Consider the following 22,888-nt stretch of genomic DNA (forward strand, 5'->3'; position numbering starts at 1 on the left):
CAACTGGATCAGGCACTCTGAATAAGTGAGACAGTCGATTGGCTTGATCTGTTTGGGAGGCATCCAGGCAGTGGGACTGGGTCCAGTGCTCATTGCATGAGTTGGCTGTTTAAAAACTGGGGCTTATGCAGGGACGCTTGGCTCAGCCTGGGAGGAGGGGACTGGACCTGCCTGGACTGAGTCTACAAGGTTGATCTCAATCCTCGGGGAAGGCTTTGCCCTGGAGGAGGAGGGAATGGGGTGGTGGGAGGGAAGGGGAGGGAACTGGGAGCAGGGAAAACAAGGGAATCTATGGCTGATATGTAGAACTAAATTATATTGTAAAATAAAATAAAATAAAATTAAAAAAAAAGAGAGAGAAAAACAAATGCAACACATCTTTACATAGTTAAATAATGCAAACTTGGGGTTCACTACTGTGGGTTATCTTTCTGTATGCTGTGAATATGTGTGGCTTCCATTGGATAAGTAAAGCTTCATTGGCCTACAGCAGGGCAGGATGGAGCCAGGAGGGAAAATACAAAAGAGATAGTAAGAGAAAAAAGGCAGAGTGGGGAAGTGCCAGCCTGATGTCCAAGGAGCAACATGAAATTGGATACAGGTAAAGCCACAAACACATGGTGATACATAGACTAATAGTAATGGCTTAAATTAAGTTATACAAGCTATTTAGCAAGAATCCTAAGCCATAGGCCTTACAGTTTGTAATTAATATTAAGCCTCTGAGTAATTATTTCATAAGTGCCTGCAGGATGACAGGGCCACTTGTCACCAGAGAAGCTTCAAACTACAGATCATCATGTGATATAATATCCCACTACATTTCCTCTTTTTTTCTAGATGAAAAAGAAAGGTTTTAACTCTAATACAGCAAAACTATATACAACAAGAATAATTATCAAATAAGGATTACATTCTAAATGTCTAGTCCATTTGTATTTGGCAAATTCAGAGTAATTATTATATATTAAATCTTGTTGAGTCCAAAGTTTTGTACCTAATTTACCTTCTATCATAACTCAGAAAAAACACTATCACCATCAAAGACTTGAGAAGTATATATTACCTGAGTAAACATGAAGTGCAGAGCAAGAAACTTCCAAACTACAGAAATGACAGAAACAGCTGGCTGCCTGGATAGTCACCCAGGGTTCCTACATCTTTGTGACATTCACTTTTGGCCTACAGATCTAGTATATCTAGCAGACTTTTCTATGAATCATGAACTTTGAAGGACTGTCCCACCTTTTCTTGACAAAGTTTGACAGTCACTTTTATTTGTGTCCTGCATATCCAGTTTTGATGGTATACTATTAGAAGTCGAGGCAAGGGCAGTTTTCTTGTCCAAATGGCCACATTTGACACACTGAAAGCCAACTCCATACAAAGGTTCTTTAATGCCCATCAACATTTTTGAAGCAAATTGGTGATGCCAGGAGCAGATGTGTCTCACTCCCATGAAAAGCCTTGTGTTACAAAATATTTTCAATGCCATATTCTGTAGGTATTTGAAGTGTTTGAACACCACCTATTTCAATATACTTGTTTAACCTTGAAAACATACATAATATGACTACAAGTTTGATTGTTATTGATGACTAAATACTAACCTGCACTCAATTACAAATTATATTTTTACATGAGCTACATGAGCACAATACCCAAAAGAAGAGTAGAAACAGTGTAACAAAAATAATTTTCAAGTTGTATCAATATACCAAAATCATACCAATGTAAATTATTTGATATTAATGGTTTTCTTTTTAGCCTATATTCCTATACCTCCCCCAAATGATGACAAACATCCATATCCCACAGAATGACCAAAAACCACCTACTCAAACTCTTGGGTATGAGGACATTGTGTTCTCTAGACTGTTTCTTGCTATTTGAGGGTAACAGTATCATTAGGGAACCCTGAGAATATTGAGATAATGGTCAAGTCCCAGGAAAACAAGTTCTAACATTTGTTGTCAATCTCTGTGTAATGGAAATGTGAAGGGCTTATCTGACTACCTGATCTCTATTAGTTTTGGAGGAATCCTCAGTCTTTCATTTCCTGTGGAAACAAAAATATAACCTTTCCCAAAATGCAATACATTTCCCGTGTTCCACTTTAAAGTTAAGACATCCCCTAAATACCTAGGCTGGTTTAACTCAGCAGTCTCTTTTACAATCTAGTGTCTCACAGCAGCTGTCGTTCACAAATCAGCATTTAAAAAATTCAAAGTTGTTGCTGGAGGGCTTCTCTCCAGGTTCCACCAAGCCCCACAGTCCCACAATCCACATATAAAATAATCACTCACTTATAAACTTATCACTTATATTACTTATAAACTGTATGGCCATGGCAGGCTTCTTGCTAACTGTTCTTATATCTTAAATTAACCCATTTTTATAAATCTATACCTTGCCATGTGGCTGGTAGCTTACTGGCATCTTTATATGCTGCTTGTTCCTGGCGGTGGCTGCTGTGTCTCCCCCTCCTTCCTGTTTCCCCAATTCTCCTCTCTCCTTGTCCCGCCTATACTTCCTGCCTGGTCACTGGCCATCAGTGCTTTATTTATATAGAGCGATATCCACAGCACTTCCCCTTTTCTTCTTTTTTTAAAAAGGAAGGTTTTAACTTTAACATGGTAAAATTACATATAACAAAACAATTATCGAGCAAGAATTGCAGTTACAATATTAAAGAAGATGTCCTATCTATCTTATATTTGTGAGTTTAAGGTTTTATATCTAACTTTTCTTTTATTATAACTGAGGAAATTACAACTGTGTAGTCTTTAACCAAATCAAAGACCTGAGAAGGAACACAATAGTACCTGAAAAATGGTAGATGGATGCAAGCAACTTTCGGGAATCTTGTAAGAGTAGACCAAAACAACTGGCAGCCTGGACAGTCACCTAATGTTTCTCAGCATTGTTGGTGCATTCAAATTGGCTACAGGCCTAGAGTATATGACAGACCATTTTTCTAAGCAGGAATTTTGAAAGACCATCTTACCCTGTCTTGGCAGAGTACAGTGGTCGCTTTCCTTGTGTCCTGCTTGTCCAGAAAGGACAGCATTGCATTTGTATTGTCAGCCGTCAAGGCAAGGGCAGTTCTTTGCCCAGTAGGCCATTTTGTGCCAAGAAGACAAACTTCCAAATGGAAATGTCTTAGAAGCCCAACATTCTCTCGGGATCAAATTGGTGCAGCCAGGAGCAATTGTGTCTCATCTCAACAGAATTCTAAGTTATTTAAATGCCATATTCTCTAGGTCTATGAAGTGTTTGAAGATTACCTAGCTATCTGAAATATATCTATGTATACCTAGAAGACTTAACTAACATGGCTACAAATATAATTATCATAGATGACTAATTATTAATCTATTTTTAATTATCCATTACAATTTTAAATGACTTACATAAACATAATACCTCAAACAAGCATAGAAATATATATATATATATACAGTATAACAAAATTAACTTCAAGTTTGTATCAATAAACTAAAATTTATACCAATGTAAAACATTTTAAACATAAACTAAAATCTATACCAATGTATAACATTTTAAACAAGTTGTTGTTCTTTAAAAGTAGGTTCATTAATCTACCCATTTTCTTATCATCTCTATATCCTATATATCTATATCATATCCCCTTTTCTTTTTTAGAAAGAGATCACATTTATAATCAACCTGTTTTAAATAAAAATATTGGTTTTCCTTTGTCCAACACCAGAGGGCTCTTCTGATTTGGGACACAAGAATCTCTTAACCATTTTTTTTTTTTAAGCAATATGTCTGGGTTTAGATGGGGCATGAGCCAATTCCACCTCTAAAGCCAGCTTGGTATATTTGGGAATTTGGGCGTAGCATCTCTTACTACTTCCTGCTGGAGGGGGGCGGGGGTGCTGTATCTTATGGGGATGCTAAGAAAATTTTAGGCCTATGGGGTGGTCCTTGAGGCTGTATTGTGGGAGCCAGTTGCCTTGAAACTGTTCTGGATATTGGATCATCTGGGCCATGGTGTCATCGGAGATCTTTCAGGGGGTCTTGGCTGGTGAAACCTGATGTATCTTAATCTGGAACAAATCCATAGCCTCTGGCTTTCTGTGGAAACAAAAGCAGAACCTCTTTTCCAAAGTAACATATCCTTATATCCAAATTTTGAAGTCAAGGTACCTTTAAAATTTACATTTTGGCATAACTGAACAGCTTTTACAATCAAATGTTTTTCTTTAGTTACGAATATCAAAGACAACATAATCCAGATTTTTTGTGTGATAGCCATCTTTATGTGGCTTATTATCTTTACTGTTTTTTTAAACACTTTATTTTTAGATACTATTTGTTTATATAATGATATATATATTTTATTTCTTTTAAGGCTACGTACATTTTTACATGCATTATAAACTATTTCATCTGAATCAGTCTTATTGTGAACCTATTGCTTTAAACTGTAGCCTTCTAAGCCTGAAATGGAGCTGTGGCTGTTGGCTCCGCCCCCTTTAGCTTTTCAACTTGGCAGTGGTACGTTTTCTCCAGCTCTGGGAGTCATCAAGTCTCAGAAATAGTAGGTCTATGCTTTTATCAAAGCAGCGTGTAGCCCAGAAACCTCTTTTTAAAAAAAAAATACTAGTAAAGACTAAATCTACCACACAGCGTAATGTGCCACTGGCAGACGCCTCATTCCCACCATACTGCCAGTCAAACGCACATGCCAGCAACCCGCCAGTGTTTAAACCTACATTTTGTGGTGTCTAGCTGCCCGTATGAGACAAGAAGCAGGAACCTGGTTTTGGCTCTGTTTAGAATTGGTTATTAAATATTCTCAGGTTTAAGGTGGAAACTCGAGCTGTTGGGCGTCATTTGTTGCTGGAGGGCTTCTCTCCAGATTCCACCAAGCCCCACAGTCCCACAATCCACGTGTAAAATAATCACTCAGACACTTATATTACTTACAAACTGTATGGCCATGGCAGGCTTCTTGCTAACTGTTCTTATATCTTAAATTAACCCATTTTTATAAATCTATACCTTGCCATGTGGCTGGTAGATTACGGGCGTCTTTACATGCTGCTTGTCCTGGCGGTGGCTGCTGTGTCTCCCCCTCCTTCTTCCTGTTTCCCCAGTTCTCCTCTCTCCTTGTCCCACCTATACCTCCTGCCTGGTCACTGGTCATCAGTGCTTTATTTATATAGAGTAATATCCACAGCACAAAGTCAACACAACACCATACAGGATCCAGAATCCCTGTGTATTTCCCATCTTCATGTGGCTTTTTTCTTTTGTATTACTTTACTCTCTCTTTAAAGACTTGACATTTTTATAAGCTATTTATTTGTTATATGAGTGACAATACCCATTTTATGTTCTTTTTCATGCACTTAAGCACATTTTATGCACAATATAATCTGTTTAGAGGTTTTTTATTCCATCTGGGCCTGTCCTTACTGTGTGCCTGTAGTCTTTTCTGACCTTGTGAGCCAAACCTCAACTGACCAGACTCCACTTAGCACCTGGCACTGGTGGCTGGCATTGCCTTATCCTCAGGTCCATGAGAGCCAGCCTTATTTGTGGGCCTGGCCAGACAGCTACATTTAACTGGGAGATGCATTTAACCATCCCAGATTTTGGTGATGTGCTGCAGCAGGTGATTTTTCTTAGCAGGCTATTTCAACTTAATGTTCTGGCTGCTCCAGTGCTTGCACTATGGCAGAACTCTGACTCTGTATTCTCAAGAACTAGGCTTCTAGAAAGCCATATCGAGTTTTATTTTGTTTTCTTTTTTCAGCCTTTTCAGGCCCTTCATATTTTTTCCACTGCAGCCTGTAGAGTGGGGTGCCATGGTGCTACAAAGGGCTTGGGGGTAGGGTTGGAGGTGCCTGACCCGACAGTTACTCTGGCCCTACTGGGTAACACCTGAGTTCAGGGAATTTCTCCTGAGATTGCAGGACCCGTGGAAGCTTCCATCACTGAGTCAGCCTGCATTTTGTGTAGTCAACATTTCAGGAGCGGGGGACACAGGTCTAGGAGCATACTAGGGATGAGAAAGGAGCAAAATATCATTTCACATGCCCAGAAAGAAGGTCCCTGAGTAGCTCACTTGTACAGTGCACAGGAAAGGGTGGCCTGCCCAGGTGTATGATAGACGGCACCCTGTAACAGATAGGGGCTGAAGGATGCAGGGAGAATCTGGCAATAATGTCTTGCTTGGATATGTTAATTAGGCGCCTCAGCCTTTTGTCCCTGGTTTGAGACCTAACACCCTGTGTCCAGGACGAAGAAGTGCCTACTGACTGCAGGAAAGGTGCAGGGACGACCTTGCAGTCCAGTTCCAAGTTTTGCAGCAAAGCCAATCTCAGCCTGTCTGGGACAGGTCTGTGCCCGAGGTGGAAGCCAAGGCTGGGAACCACTGTGCTGTGTCCCTCTGCTACTGTGTCCCTAGGGGAGCTGGTCTTGTCACTCAGGACACACTAGCCAATCAGGGCCTCCGAGTCAGAATAGGGTGGGCATTTCCGGTCCTCCATGCTGCAGGTTCCGCGGCTCCAAGGCTGAGGGAGACTCTCTTGTTCCGTGTGCTGCGCTGAACCCGCTGCCGGGAGCTGTGAGGAGAGCGGGGCGAGCTCGGAATCCGCCATGGTGAGCGAGGGGCCGCCGTCCCCACGCAGGGAGGAGTCGAGGGAGCCGGTGTGGGTCCCGGGGCTGCGGGAACCGGCGGAGGCGGCGGCCCGCGAGGTCTGAGTTCCCTGCTGTTCCTGCAACTCCGAAGTCCTGCAGCCTCTGAGTAACTTCCATATGCGGCGGCTGCGGCTGTGGCTACACAGAACACAGGGATGTGGGTCTTGTGGCTGGATATTTCCTTATTGTGACATCAGCAAGCTGTGCGCACGCATGCGCCACTTGCCTTACTGCTGGTGGAAGGCAGGTTGTTAACTCACAGAGCCCTGGTCACACTAGTGTCTTCTAGAAGTTCTGCACTTGGCACTGAACATTCAGGTGTAGGACCGGTCTGCAGTTAATTCTGTGCAGGGCGTAAATTCTGTGCCATTAATATATTTGCATGTAGATGCCAGGGTGTTCCAGTCACTTGTGTCAGTAAGATCAGGCATGCTGGGTTTCCTGGCCTGGTGAGTCAAAATTGACTCTATATTAATTGTATCTTTATAAGTTTTCTCTTATGTTCTATTGATATCTTTATTCTTTGTGAAACAGCACATAGTGTTTTCTAGGCCACCTAGTGCTGCATAGTGAAAGCCCATCTCAAAAAACCTTAAAGAAAGATAAGTCTGTGTACCTTTTTGTCTGTCTGTTTTATTTATTTATTTATTTATTTATTTATTTATTTATTTATTTATTTATTTATTTATTTATTTATTTTGAGTCAAGCTTTTCTGCCTGGTATAGGTTGTGGAATTAATCTTGAGTTCCCTGCAAAAGCAGCATGTTCTCTTATCAGCTGAGCCGTCTCTCCAACCAAAAATCCAAGTATTAAATCTCTGTAATTTTAAAACCACAGGTTTACTTTTTCAAACATTTAAAAGTTGAATCTTTTATCAATATAAAAGCATCCAAACAATTATGAGGATCTATATGCGAAAAAATAAATTAACATGATACACAATTAATCTTCAAAATTTACATTCAAGAGAGTTGTCTCCCTAGAGCAAAGACTGTTGTCAATTCTACTCCATATATATACACAGTGTAGTTTTAGCAGGCCTAGTATTCACAGATCCATTTGCCTCTATCTCCTGAGATATAGGAATTAAGGCCTAAGCTACCATACCTGGCAATATTTATAACATATGTAATATTTACATAAACTATTATAAGCTGATGGGTTAATAAGAAAATAATCACCTTCTATATCTCAAGTAAATTATGGTGTTCATTGCATGCTTCTTTTTTAGCTTTCATTTGCTTTTGCTTTTCTTTTTTTATTATTTTTTTTCATTTATTTTACATGCCAACCAGTTTCCCATCCCTCCTATCCTCCCGTTCCCTCCCCCCACCTCCCTTCTACTCTCCCCCGTTCACTCCTCCTCTGTCTCCATTCAGAAAGGGGCAGGCCTCTGATGAAAGTCAACAAAACATGCACATCAAATTGAGGCAGGACCAAGTTCCTCCCCCTGCATCAAGGTTGGGCAAGGCAACCCAGCATCAAGAATGAGCTCCCAAAAGCCAGCTCAAGCACCAGGATTGTTGCTAATCCCACTGCTAGGAACCCCACAAGTAGACCAATCTACACAACTGTCACACACATGCAGAGGGCCTAGGGTGGTCCCAAGCAGGCTTCCTAGCTGTCTATCCAGAGTCAAGGAGCTCCCAGGAGCCCAGGTCAGCTGGTTCTTTGGGTTCCTCCATCATGACCTTCACACACACACACACACACACACACAAACACACACACCCTCATAATTTCCTTCCTCTCTCTTTTCCACAGGAGTCCTGGAGCTTGGCCCAGTGCTTGGCCGTGGATCTCTTCATTTGCTTCCATCAGTTACTGGTTAAAGGCTCTCCGATGACAATTAAGATAGTCACCAATCTGATTACAGGAGAAGGCCAGTTCAGGCACCCTATCCACTATTGCTAGGAGTCTTAGCTGGTTTCATCCTATGGATTCCTGGGAGATTACCTGGCATGAGATTTCTCCCTAGTCCCAAAATGCCCCCCCCATCAAGGTATCTCTTTCATTATTCTCCTCATCCATCCCACCCTCAACACACCCAACCTGATTCCTCATATTCTTGTACCTCCACCCCCCTCAGTTTACCCAGAAGATCTCTTTCTATTTCCCCTTCTCAAGGAAATCCTTGAACCTTTCTTTGGGTCCTCCTTGTTACCTAGCTGCCCTGGGGCTGTGGATTGTAACCTGGTTATCATTTCCTTTACAGCTAGTACCACTTATGAGTGAGTACATAGCCTGTTTTTGTTCTGGGCCTGGGTTACCTCAGTCAGGATTTTTTTTTTCTAGTTACACCCATTTGCCTGCAAATTTCATCTGTCATTGTTTTTTACAGCTGAGTAATACTCCATTTTGTAAATGTACTACATTTTCTTTATCTATTTCAGTTGAGGAGCATCTAGGTTGTTTCAGGTTCTGGCTATTATGAATAGCCTGTGAATATAGTTGAGCAAATGCCCTTATGGTATAATTGAGCATCTTTTGGTTATATGCACAAGATTGGTGTAGCTGGGTCTTGTAAATTGATTCACAGGTTTCTAATAAACCACTATACCAGTTTCCAAAGTGGCTGTAGAAGCTTGCACTCCCACCAGCAACAATGGAAGAGTGTTTCCCTTACTCCATATTCTCTTCAACATAGGCTGTCATTAGTGTTTTTTATCTTAGCCATTTTGACAGATGTAAGATGGTGTCTCAGTCATTTTGATTTACAGCTCCCTGATGCCTAAGTATGTTGAACAGTTCTTTAAGTATATCTCAGCCATTTGATATTCTTCTGTTGAGAATTCTCTATTTAAATCTGTACCCCATTTTTCATTGGATTATTTGGTATTTTGATGTCTCTTGTTTCTTGAGTTCTTTATATATTTTGGAGATCCACACTCTGATATGGGCTTAGTAAAGATATTTTCCCATTCTGCAGGCTGCCGTTTTGTCTTATTGACAAGTGTCCTTTGCTTTACAGAGGCATCTCTGTTTCAGGTGGTCCCCTCTATTAATTGTTGCTCTCCATGTCTGTACTACTGGTGTTATATTCAGGAACTTGTCTCCTCTGCCAGTGCATTCAAGGCTACTGCCCACTTTCTCTTTTATCATGCAGTGTAACTGGATTTATGTTGAGGTCTTTGATCTACTTGGACTTGAGTTTTGTGCAGGGCAATAGATCTATTTGCATTCTTCTTCATGCTGACATCCAGTTATGCCAGCACCATTTGTTGAAGATGATTTCTTTTTTCCATTGTATAATTTTGGCTTCTCTTTCAAAATTAGGTGTTCACAGGTGTATGAATTTACCTCAGGGTCTTCGATTCAATTCCATTGATCCTTGTGTTTGCTTTTATGCCAATACCATGCTGTTTTTTTTTTTAATTATTATTATTACTATGGCTCTATAGTAGACCTTGAAGTGAGAGATCGTGATACCTCTGGGAGCTCCTTTATTATACAAGATTGAGTTAGCTATCCTGGATATTTTTTTCCTTATGAAGTTGAGTATTGTTCTTTTGAAGTCTGTGTTGGAATTTTGATGGTGATTGCATTGAATCTGTAGATTTCTTTTGATAAGATTGCCATTTTTACTATGTGAATCTTACCAATGCATGAGCATGGGAGATCTTTCCATTTTCTGATATCTTCTCTGGTTTCTTTCTTCAGAGACTTAAACTTCTTGTCATACAGGTCTTTCATTCATTTGGTTAGAGTTACTCCAAGATATTCTATATTATTTGTGGCTGTTGTAAAGAGTGTTGTTTCTCTGATTTCTTTCTCAGCCAGTTTATTATTTGTATATAGGAGGGCTACTGATTTTCTTTTTTTACATAATCTTGAATCCAGCCACGTTACTGAAGGTGTTTATCTGCTGTAGTAGTTCCCTGGTAGTATTTTTGAGGTCACTTATGTATACTATCATATCATCTTCAAATAACAAAAGTTCTAATTCTTCCCTTCCATTTTGTATCCCCTTGATCATCTTTTGTTCTTATTGCTCTAGCTAGTAACTTCAAATACTATATTGAATAAATATGGAGAGAGTGGACATCCTTGTCTTGTTCCTGATTTTTATGGAATCACTTTGAGTTTATGTCCATTTAATCCAGAATGATCCAATAAGATCTATTTTTTGTATTTGTTGAGATTTTGTATGTGGCTAGTTTTCGAGAAAGGTCCATGAGTTGCTGAGAAGGTATATACTTTTGTGTTTGGGTGAAATGTTCTTTAGGTGTCTTAAGTCTACTTGAGTCATAGCATCTGTTAGTTCCTTTGTTTTTCTGTTAAGGTTCTGTCTGGCAAACCTGTCCATCCAGTAGGGTGATATAGTCTCCCATTATTAATGTATGTGTTTTGATGTATGATTTAAGCTTTAGTAATATTTCTTTTACAAATGTGGGCCACCTGGTGTTTTGAGGCATAGATATTCAGAATTAAGACTTCATCTTGATGGATTTTTCCTTTGATGAATATACAGTGTCCTCTTTTTCTTTTGATTTGAAGTCTATTTTGTTAGCTATTAGGATAGCTATACAAGTTTGCTTCTTAGGTCCATTTGATTGGAAAAATCTTTTCCCAACCCTTTATTCTGAGATAATGTCTGTCTTTGAAGCTGAGGTGTGTTTCATGTGTGCAGCAGAAGGATGGATCCTGTTTTCATATCCATTCTGTTAACCTGTGTCTTTTTATGGGTGAATTGAGTCTATTGATATTTAGAGATATTAATCACAAGTGTTTGTTAATTCCTGTTTTTCTGGGGGGGGTTTGAATTGGTGGTGGTGGTGGTATTTCATGCATGCATGCATGCACTTGTACATGTTTGTCCCTGTGTGTATGTTTTCTTCCTTTGGGTTTTGGTGATATGCAGTTATCTATTTCCTTTGCTTTTTGGGGGGCAACTAACTTCCTTGGGTTGGAGTTTTCCTTCTAGTATTTTCTATAGGCCTGGATTTATGGATAGGTATTGTTTATATCTGGTTTTGTCATGAAATATCTTGTCTTCTACAGCTATGGTGATGGAAAGTTTTGCTGGGTATAGTAGTCTATGTTGGCATCCATGGTCTCTTCCTGTCTGCAGAATGTCTGTCCAGGACCCTCTGGCTTTAGAGCCTCCTTTGAGAAGTAGGGAGTAATTCTGTGAGGTCTGCCTTTATACATTACTTGACCTTTTCTGTTTGCTACTTTAATATTCTTTCTTTATTCTATATGTTTATTGTTTTGATTATGACGTAGTAAGAGATTTTTTTTTTTTTTTGGTCTAGCCTATTTGGTGTTCTTTAAGCTTATTGTACTTTTATAGGCATGTTCATCTTGAGATTAGAAAAGTTTTCTTCTATGATTTTCTTGAATATGTTTTCTGTACCTTTGAGCTAGGATTCTTCTCTTCTATCCCTATTATTCTTAGGTTTGGTTTTTTCATGGTGTCCCAGATTTCCTGGATGCTTTGTGTTAGGAATTTATTGGATTTAACATTTTCTTTGACTGAAGAGTCTATTTCCCCTAGTGAATGTTCAACACCTGAGATTCTCTCTTCCATCTCTTGTATTCTATTGTTGATGCTTGCATCTGTAGTTCTTGTTCACATACACAGATTTTCCATTTCCAGAATTCCCTTGGTTTGTGTTTTCTTTTCTTTTTTAATTTAATTTTACAATATAATTTAGTTCTACATATTGGCCACGGATTCCCTTGTTCTCCCCCCTCCCGCCCATCTCTCCTTTCCCCCAGCCCACTCCCCATTCCCACCTCCTCCAGGGCAAAGCCTCCACCGAGGATTGAGATCAGCCTTGTAGACTCAGTCCAGGTGGGTCCAGTCCCCTCCTCCCAGGCCGAGCCAAGCGTTCCTGGAGTCTGTTTGCTAGTATTTTATTCAGTATTTTTGCATCAATGTTCATGAGAGAGATCGGTCTGTAGTTCTCTTTCTTTGTTGTATTCTTGTTTTCTTTAGGAATCAGGGTAATTGTAGCCTCATAGAAGGAGTTTGGTAATGTCCCTTCTGTTTTTATTGTGTGGAACAATTTAAAGATTATTGGTATTAACTCTTCTTTGAAGATCTGGTAGAATTCTGCAATGAAACCATCTGGTCCTGGGCTTTTTTTGGTTGGGAGACTTTTAATGACTGTTTCTATTTCCTTAGGGGTTATTGGACTATTTAAATAGTTTATCTGGTCTTGATTTGACTTAGGTATGTGGTACCTATCCAGAAAATTTTCCATTTCTTTTATATTTTCCAGTTTTGTGGAGTAGAGGTTTTTGAAGTATGACCTGATGATTCTCTGTATTTCCCCCAATGTCTGTTGTTATGTCCCCCTTTTCATTTCTGATTTTGTTGATTTGGATGCTCTCTCTCTTGTCTTTTGGTTCGTTTGGATAAGGGCTTGTCTATCTTGTTGATTTTCTCAAAGAACCAACTCTTTGTTTCATTAATTTTTTTGTATTGTTCTCTTTGTTTCTATTTAATTGTTTTCAGCTCTCACTTTGATAATTTCCTGGCATCTATTCTTCCTGGGAGACTTTACTTCTTCTTGTTCTAGAGCTTTCAGGTGTGCTGTTAAGTCCCTAGTGTGAGATTTCTCCAACTTCTCTATGTGGACATTTGGTGCTATGAATTTCCCTCTTGGCACTGCTTTCATAGTGTCCCATAAGTTTGGGTTTGTAGTGTCTTCATTTTCGTTGATCTCTAGGAAGTCTTTAATTTCTTTCTTTATTTCTTCCTTAACCCATTGGTGATTCAGTTGAGCATTATTCAGTTTCCATGAGATTTTAGGTGTTCTGTAGTTGTTGTTGTTGTTGAAATCTAACTTTAAACCATGGTGGTCTGATAGAACACAGGAGGTTATTCCAATTCTTTTGGATTGTTGAGATTTGCTTTGTGGCCAAGTATGTGGTCAATTTTAGAGAAGGTTCCATGGGGTGCTGAGAAGAAGGTATATTCTTTTTTGTTAGGATGGAATGTTCTGTAGATATCCATTAAGTCCATTTGAGTCATGCCATCAGTTAAGTCCTTTATTTCTCTGTTAAGTTCCTATTTGTGAGATCTGTCCAGTGCTGAAAGTGGGGTGTTGAGATCTCCCACTATTAATGTGTGGGGTTTTATATGTAGTTTAAGTTTTAGTAATGTTTCTTTTACTATGTGTGTGCCCTTGTGTTTGGGGCATAAATGTTCAGAATTGAAACTTCATCTTGGTGGATCTTTCCTGTGATGAGTATGTAATGCCCTTCTTGATCTCTTTTGATTGATTTTAGTTTGAAGTCTATTTTGCTGGATACCAGGATAGCTACACCCGCTTGTTTCTTAGACCATTTGATTGGAAATTCTTTTACCAGCCTTTTATTCTTAGGTAGTGTCTATCTTTGAATTTGAGATGTGTTTCTTGTATGCAACAGCAAGACGTGTCCTGCTTTCATATCCATTCTGTAAGCCTATGTCTTTTTTATAGGTGAATTAAGTCCATTGATAGTAAGGGATATTAATGACCAGTGATTGTTCATTCCTGTTATTTTTTGGTGGTATTATGTGTCTACTTCTCTTCTTTGGGGTTTACTGATGTGGCTTTATCTATTGCCTGTGTTTTTGAGGGTGTATCTGACTTCCTTAGGTTGGAATTTTCCTTCTAGTGCTTTCTGTAGGGCTGGGTTTGTGGATAAGTATTGTTTGAATCTGGCTTTGTCTTGGAATGTCTTGTTCACTCCGTCTATGATGATCAAAAGTTTTGCTGGGTATATTATTCTAGGCTGGCATCCATGGTCTCTTAGTGTCTGCATTATATCTGTCCAGGTCCTCCTGGCTTTCAAAGTCTCCATTGAGAAATCAGGTGTTATTCTAATGGGTTTGCCTTTATAAGTCACTTGGCCTTTTTCCTTAGCTGCTCTTAATAATCTTTCTTTATTTGTATGTTTAGTTGTTTAATTATTATGTGGTGAGGGGACTTTGGGGGGGGGGGTCTAGTCTGTTTGGTGTTCGACAGGCTTCTTGTATCTTCATAGACATTTCCTTCTTTAGTTGGGAAAGGTTTCTTCTATGATGTTGTTGAATATATTTTCTGTGCCTTTGAATTGGTATTCTTCGTAGGTTTGGTCTTTTCATGGTGTCCCAAATTTCTTGGACATTTTGGGTCATGACTTTGTTGCCTTTAGTGTTTTCTTTGACTGATGAATCTATTTCTTTACTGTATTTTCAACGTCAGAGATCCTCTCTTCCATCTCTTGCATTCTGTTGGTTATACTTGCATCTGAAGTTCCTGATGGTTTACTCAGATTTTCTATTTCCAGCATTCCCTCTGATTGTGTCTTCTTCATTTTTTCTATTTCCCTTTTCAGGTCTTGGACTGTTTCCTTCATTTGTTTCATTGCTTTTTCATGATTTTCTTTCAGTACTTCATTGTTCTCTTCCAGGACCATTGTTTTTTTTCCAGGACTTTATTGTTTTCTTCTAATTTGTTTGCCCTTTTCTCTAGTTGTTTATAGCATTCTTCCCATTTTTTTTTTTTTTTTTTGTATTTTCCTCTACACAAGCCTCTACCTTCTTCACGATGTTATTCATAAGGCTGTTTTCTTCTGCTTCTTCCAATTTTTGATGTTCAGGTCTAGATGTTGGAGGAGAGCTAGGTTCTGGTGATGCTGTATTGCTCTTCATTTTGTTGTATGTACTTCTGCCTTGACGTGTGCCCATCTCCTTGTATTTTGTTCTTGGCCTTATCAGCGCACTTGGTTCAAACAGAGCTGACAGATTCAGGAAGTCTCTCTCTTGTCCAGATGGGAGCTCTCTTGTCTAAATAGGAACTCTGGGGCAGAATGGGAGGTCTTGTCCAGAAGGGAAGTCCAGGGCAGGATGGGAGCTCTCTTTGGTCCAGAAGGGAAGTCCAGGGCAGGATGGGAGCTCTCTCTCTGGTCCAGAAGGGAAGTCCCGGCCAGGATGGGACCTCTTGTCCAGAAGGGAAGTCCGGGGCAGGATGGGAGCTGGGGCCCAGTCTCTAAATCTCAGGCAGTGGCTGGGTTCTCAGGGGGATGGGCGTGGGGGCAGGGAGTGGACATTTCACGGTCTGCCGGGGGTCTTGGAGAAGGTGATCCTTCCAGGTGGGGCTAGAAGGGAACCTACCTGGTGCCCAGAACCTGGGGCCAAGTTGGGCAGGTCTTCCCCAGAGTGTCTGGTGCCCAGGGATTGGGTCCAGGCTAAGCCAGGACACTCACCTCTGGTCCAGAAGGGACGTCCGGGGCAGGATGGGACCTGGGGGCTGGTCTCCTTGTCCATCCATTTTTGATGTCAGTAATTTTGAAACAAGTTTGCTGTTGTTTACTCAATACTATTGCTTTGTTTGAATCTTTCTCTCTCTTTCTATAGGTCAGCATTTCGCTTGCAATGCTATATAGTATTCATAGGAATCAGAAATGAGAGTCATAATCCTCTTTCTCTAATTCCCTCTAAAATGGTTGCTGATTTCATTTGAAGTTCTGTGATATGAAATAAATTTGTCAAGCACACATAATTATGTAAATATAATCCCAGTGAAGTGTACATTTGCAGAGCATTCAGTCTTACCATTTCTGTTTCATATGTGTATGTGATTGTTAGGATACAGTGACCTATGAGGATGTGCAAGTGAACTTTACCCATGAAGAGTGGGCTTTGCTGGATCCTTCCCAGAAGAGTCTCTACAGAGATGTGATGCTGGAAGTATGTTATAATCTCACTGCTATAGGTAAGAATGAGTTTTCCTTCACTTTTTAACTTACGATTACAAGGCTTTTTAGGAATTTTTGTTCCACTGTGATTTCTACTGTGAAAGAAGAAGAATGTGGTACATAAATTAGGCATGGTTCTAAGGTTCACTAATATAATAACTCAAATTTTGCATAGTTTCCAATAATATATAATTCATTTCTGGTACTATATTTTAGGCTACAAATGGGAGGACCACAATATTGGAGAACATTGTCAAGGTTCTAGAAGACATGGAAGGTAATTTTCATGTACAAAGTGATACATTTATGCCTCTAAAGAACTTTTAAAGTGCTCTGGTATTTAATGAAAACCAACAATATAAATAATTACAGCTTTGTGATGATTATTACAATAATTGTAAATTCTTACAATATCATGTACCTCACTTTCAGATAACTGATATGTGTTTACAAGGTGTTCCTGTAAGAGACAAGACAAAGAAACAAAGCCTTAACAAATGTCACCATATCAATCGTAACTCCCTGAGATCCATTCAACTACTGAAAAGGCATTCACATTGATTAGGGGATTAGGGTATGTCCAAAAACGATCATAAGCAAATTGTCCCTTAGTTAAGCTTGTGGTACTCGTATACTTGAAGAGAGTTTCCATAGTTTAATTTAAGTGGCAGTTTATGAGAGTCAAGAATGTTTTGTCGTTGTGGAAAAACCTTAATCCCTGCACTACATCTCTATGAGGAACAAAAAGTTAAACTGCATGAATGCAATGTGAAAACCCTTTGTTTGTTATTGTTCCTTTCACAGGTATATCATCTGTCACTCTGGATATAAGCCATGTGAGCATAAGGGATCTGGAAAGAAGATAGGTACCTCTTTCTTACCCAGAAAAATCAAAAGATATGCAGTGGTTACCACTATGAATAGACAGTGTGATCGTGAAACAAATATAGAATTAACTGGATTTCCAACTTCACTGGAAATACACCAACATACTTGCAATGGAGAAAACCCTTATGAGTACACAGAACTTGGAAATTTTTCTGTCTGTATTGGTTCATGTTGCACATGTAATGTGACTCCCACTATAGGAAAATGTTATGAATGCACTCAGTGTGGTAGAGCTCTCAGTTCTTCCAGTACTCATATGGAAAAAGGAACTGATAAATGTGAGCCATGTACTAAAGGTGTGAACCATCACAAGTATCTTGAAACATGCAAAAGAACCCATGAAGAAGAGGAATCTTATGAATGTAAACAACATGATAAAACATTTAGATCTGATTGCCCTTTACAGTTACAGCAAAGAACACATTTGAAAATTAAACCCTATGAATATAATCAAAGTTTTAAAGCTTTTGCATGTCATAGTTATCTTCAATTACCTAGAACTAATGCTAAAATAAAACAGTATGAAGATAAGCAATGTGGTAAAACTTTTACATATCCCAGTATTATTAAACAACATGAAAGAAGTCATACTGGTGAGAAATCCTATGAATGTAATCAATGTGGTAAAGAATTTGCACAAAAAAGTCATCTTCTCAATCATGAAAAAAGTCATATTGGAAATAAACCCTATGAATGCAATCAATGTGGTAAAGCCTTTTCAAGTAAAAGTCACCTTCACAGTCATGAAAGAATTCATAGTATAGAGAAACCCTATGAATGTAATCAATGTGGTAAAGCATTTGAATGGAAAAGTCTTCTTCACAGACATGAAAGAAGTCATACTGGAGAGAAACCCTATGAATGTAATCAATGTGGAAAAGCCTTTGCAAGTAAAAGTCATCTTAACAGTCATGAAAGAATTCATAGTGGAGAGAAACCCTATGAATGTAATCAATGTGGTAAAGCATTTGCATGGAAAAGTCCTCTTCACAGACATGAAAGAATTCATACTGGAGAGAAACCCTATGAATGTAATCAGTGTGGTAAAGCATTTACATATAAAACTGATCTTCACAGTCATGAAAGAATTCATAATGGAGAGAAACCCTATGAATGTAATCAATGTGGTAAAACATTTCCATATAAAAGTCATCTTTACTATCACAAAAGAAGTCATACTGGAGAGAAACCCTATGAATGTAATCAGTGTGGTAAAACATTTGCATGGAAAAGTGATCTTCACAATCATGAAAGAATTCATACTGGAGAGAAACCTTACGAATGTAATCAATGTGGAAAAGCCTTTACATGTAAAGGTCATCTTCATAGTCATGAAAGAATTCATGTTGGAAAGAAACCGTATGAATGTAATCAATGTGGTAAAGCATTTGCATGGAAAATTTCTTTTCATAGACATGAAAGAAGTCATACTGGTGAGAAATCCTATGAATGTATTCAATGTGGTAAAGAATTTGCACAAAAAAGTCATCTTCTCAATCATGAAAAAAGTCATTATGGAAATAAACCCTGTGAATGCAATCAATGTGGTAAAGCCTTTTCAAGTAAAAGTCATCTTCACAGTCATGAAAGAATTCATAGTAGACAGAAATCCTATGAATGTAATCAGTGTGGTAAAGCATTTGAATGGAAAAGTCTTCTTCACAGACATGAAAGAAGTCATACTGGAGAGAAACCCTATGAATGTAATCAATGTGGAAAAGCCTTTGCAAGTAAAAGTCATCTTCACAGTCATGAAAGAATTCATAGTGGAGAGAAACCCTATGAATGTAATCAATGTGGTAAAGCATTTGCATGGAAAAGTCCTCTTCACAGACATGAAAGAATTCATACTGGAGAGAAACCCTATGAATGTAATCAGTGTGGTAAAGCATTTACATATAAAACTGATCTTCACAGTCATGAAAGAATTCATAATGGAGAGAAACCCTATGAATGTAATCAGTGTGGTAAAACATTTGCATGGAAAAGTGATCTTCACAATCATGAAAGAATTCATACTGGAGAGAAACCTTATGAATGTAATCAATGTGGAAAAGCCTTTACACGTAAAGGTCATCTTTACAGTCATGAAAGAAGTCATAATGAAGAGGAACCCTATGAATGCAATCATTCAACGTAGTACAGCATTTACATGAAAAAGTCATCTTCACAGCCATGAAAGAAATCACATTGGAGAGAAACCCTATGGATGTAATCAATGTGGTAGAGACTTTCATGGAAATGACTTCTTCGCATTCATAAAAGAATCATACTGGAGACAAAGTCTATGAATGCAATTAATGTTGTAAAGCATTCACTTATAACAGTTATCTTCACAAGCATGAAATAATTCATAGTAGAGAGAACCCTATCAATGTATTCAGTGTGGTAAAGCCTTTACATAATATCCCAGTGTTCTTAAAAAACATGAAAGAAATCATACTGGAGAGAAGGTCTATTAATATGTTAGAGCATTTATATATAAAGTCATCTTCACAGGCATGAAAAAATACATCCTAGAGAAAAATCCCTTGAACCTTATAAATCAGGTAAAGCTTTGAACACCAGGCACAGAATACATCATTTTGGAGATGCCAGTACCATGCGGTGTCCACCAAGACCATCAACAGTGGTAAAGTGGAACCAGTAAGAGCCTAGAAGTAATGTGCACTGCAGAGCACAGAGCCAAAGAAGTGACCCAAGCCCTTTGGAGAATCCCTGAAGATTATGCATGGATCCCAGTCACTAGAGGTTGAGTTAATTTATACTGTCAGACTTCATTCTTCAGGTTTTGACTGCCTTGCTTCTTCCTCTTGCACAAAGACAGTATTTAATTTAATTTTGATTTTTTCGTGAGCCATATTTGAAAGGCTTTGAATTTTTTAAAGAGATTTTAGATTTTTAGTGAGATTGCATATTTTTAAAGAGAAACTTTAATGTGTATGAATTTGTAAAGATTGTTGGGCTTTTGTTAAAGCTATTTGTGTTTTTAATGCAGTATCTTGTGAATGAATAAGAAAAGAAAGGTTGGGGCTTAATAGTGCCATGTTTGTGTGTCAAGTTGAAAAGTGGTCAATTGCACTGGCTAGTCCTATGTCAACTTCACAAACAAGCTGTGGTTATGAAAGAAGGAAACTCAATTGAGAAAACTCCATAAGATCTGGCTCTAAGGCATTTTCTTAATTAATGATTGACTGGGGAGGTGTCCTGTGTTCTATAAGAAAGCAGGCTGAGCAAGCCATGGGGGACAGTCCAGTTAAGAGGTACACTGCACAGCCTCTGCATCAGCTTCAAGTTCCTGCCCCATTTAGGTTTCTGTCCTGACTTCCTTCAGTGGTAAACAGCAATATGGAAGTTTAGGCCAAATAAACCCTTTCCTCCCCATTATGCTTTTTGGCCATGGTGTTTCATTGCTGAAATTCTAACTAAGACATCTTGTCTCAAAAATCGAAAATTAGGGTTGTGGACAGATGGCTCAGCAATTAAACACACTGGTTGTTTTTCCAGAGGACACAGTTTCATTTCCCAGCACCAATAGGGAAGTAGTTCACAACTGTCTGTATGTACTCTTCCAGGAAACACAACACCCTCACACAGACTTAGATCCTAACAAAACACTGATGAATATAAAGTAAAAGTAAATTATTTTTAATAAGAATATATCACATTATGGAACTTTCCCTTCCATAATCTGGACTCATCTCTACTAAATATTTTGTTGTCTTCATTTACATTAAGAGAACTGTATTTACAATTACAATAAGAAGAGATGGTCAGAGTCTATTCACAGAGGGATAGAAAGCATTTAGCCCTTCGGTGATCATATAGGAAATTTCATCACCTCCCAGTGATAGAAGACAGAAACAGTAATGGCACAACCTCATCTTCTATAATATCATGACATATTGGCATGTTGAGAATTTGACTCAGTTGTAAAGCTGCTGTTAGGTACCCAATTTGGTTCCAATCACCCACATCAGATGGCTCAGAACTGCTTATAAAGCCTTGTCCTGGAGATAGGATGCATTCTTCTGGCTTCCTAGGGCACCAGGTATGTAAATGGTGCAAAGACAATTATTTGTGTAAGTGTGTGTGTGAGACTCCATATTTTTAAAAGAACTTTCTTCATGAGTATATTTTATATATATATATATATATATATATATATATATATATATATATATTCTAAAATAAAAGTAAAATTAATTTAGATTTTTTTTTTTATCAGACATGGTCTTGGAAAGGAGTCATTTGAGGAGAATTCTGAATACTTATGTTAACACTCCAAGAAAATGAAACAAAAGTTTTGTGACCTCAGTTTCTTCAAATCCAAAAATTGTTCTTGAAATGTGTTTTTGTGCAGATAGATGTGATTTGTCTCTTGGTTACTCATTATTGCTTGGTGGTGTTGCTCAATTAAATGTTTGACCTGTCCTTTATATGCCTGAATGGAAAAACATGTTTTTGTCCCATGTGGCTTGCTCTATCATTGTATACTTTAACTTTAACTCATGAGAACTTCACTCATGTTATTTTCTTGATCTGCAGAGTATAAATTATCTCAGGCAATGAATAAAGTTGGCTCTTGTATGAGACTTTAATTGTCCTTATTTATCAGCTCCATTCTCCCAGGTCCCATTGCCACTACAGCCTCCTTTACATACATATCCTCCATTTTCTGAAATTGACCCTGAAGCATGGGGTGAGTACTTTGATGATCAATCTAATCTTGAATTCTCTCCATTTTGTTGAATATTTAGAAGAGGATGTCATAAAGTTGACTTTACTTACATATTTCTTCCTGACCTCATGAGGTGTGATTAGCATTTCCAGTGCAACTTCAGCAAAATCAAAATTATGCACTAACCAATCCACTTAAACTCTAGAAGGAGAAATGGCATTGGAATATCTTCACGTACTATCTATAGAGGCAAAAATTAACTACAGCTATTTCAATCCAGACCAAAGAGGTATTTGTGTATCCTGTGGATCCTTTGCTGCCTTCAAAAGTACTTATTTACCCCCACTGAATTGTTACCCACAGATATTATAGCACAAGAGGATAAACCTTTGGAATAGATGGATTTCTAAGCCAGAAAAAGCCAGAAAATACAAATTGGCCAATGGCAGGTTTACTCAGGCCCATAGAAATTCCTAAAGCTTGGCCTTCAATAGTTTTGGATTTAAAAGAATGTTTTTAAAGAGTATTCATCCTGATAATATGCATTTTGCCTTTTGTATCCCCTCACTCAAACATAAAATTTCTCTCCAATATCAATGGACTGTAATGTCTCAAGACATGACAAACCCATTTACTATGTGTCAGTACTACATAATAAATATGTTAGAGCCTGAGAGGCAGGCCTTCCCTTAGCCTTATATCCTGTTGGTTTGCTCGAAAGAGGAAGAACTACAATTTATATATGATATGACTCATGATATGCCAGAAAACAAACAAAGAAACAAAACAGTGGCCTTATTACTGAACCAAAATGTTACAATGATCAGACTCTGTGCAATATTCAGGAAAACTAATTACTACAACAGCTGTTAAACCAAACACAAAAATGTCCATTAGACAAGACAACTGAAAAACAATGACTTTAGAAATTGTTAGGGGTTATTAATTGGTTATGTCCTCCTTTA

At 38.4% G+C, this 22,888-nt stretch overlaps 1 protein-coding gene across 1 annotated transcript; it reads left to right on the top strand.

Annotated features, from left to right (window-relative positions):
* The first annotated feature begins 6,515 nt into the window (after positions 1 to 6,515).
* LOC102909800 (uncharacterized) lies at positions 6,516 to 21,837 on the top strand. The gene is made up of 4 exons (XM_076559002.1): positions 6,516 to 6,639; positions 16,245 to 16,371; positions 16,571 to 16,631; positions 17,159 to 21,837. The coding sequence occupies exons 1-4, from the start codon at positions 6,637 to 6,639 to the stop codon at positions 19,380 to 19,382; spliced, it is 2,415 nt and encodes an 804-aa protein (XP_076415117.1). The 5' UTR covers positions 6,516 to 6,636; the 3' UTR covers positions 19,383 to 21,837.
* Positions 21,838 to 22,888: the final 1,051 nt, after the last annotated feature.

Source organism: Peromyscus maniculatus, chromosome 22, assembly GCF_049852395.1.
Source record: "Peromyscus maniculatus bairdii isolate BWxNUB_F1_BW_parent chromosome 22, HU_Pman_BW_mat_3.1, whole genome shotgun sequence".
NCBI classification, from domain to species: Eukaryota; Metazoa; Chordata; class Mammalia; order Rodentia; family Cricetidae; genus Peromyscus; species Peromyscus maniculatus.

Coding starts and splice junctions, on each gene's coding strand:
- LOC102909800 (XM_076559002.1), top strand. Junction 16,372..16,570: donor TTATAATCTCACTGCTATAG/GTAAGAATGAGT, acceptor ACTATATTTTAG/GCTACAAATGGGAGGACCAC. Junction 16,632..17,158: donor GGTTCTAGAAGACATGGAAG/GTAATTTTCATG, acceptor TTCCTTTCACAG/GTATATCATCTGTCACTCTG.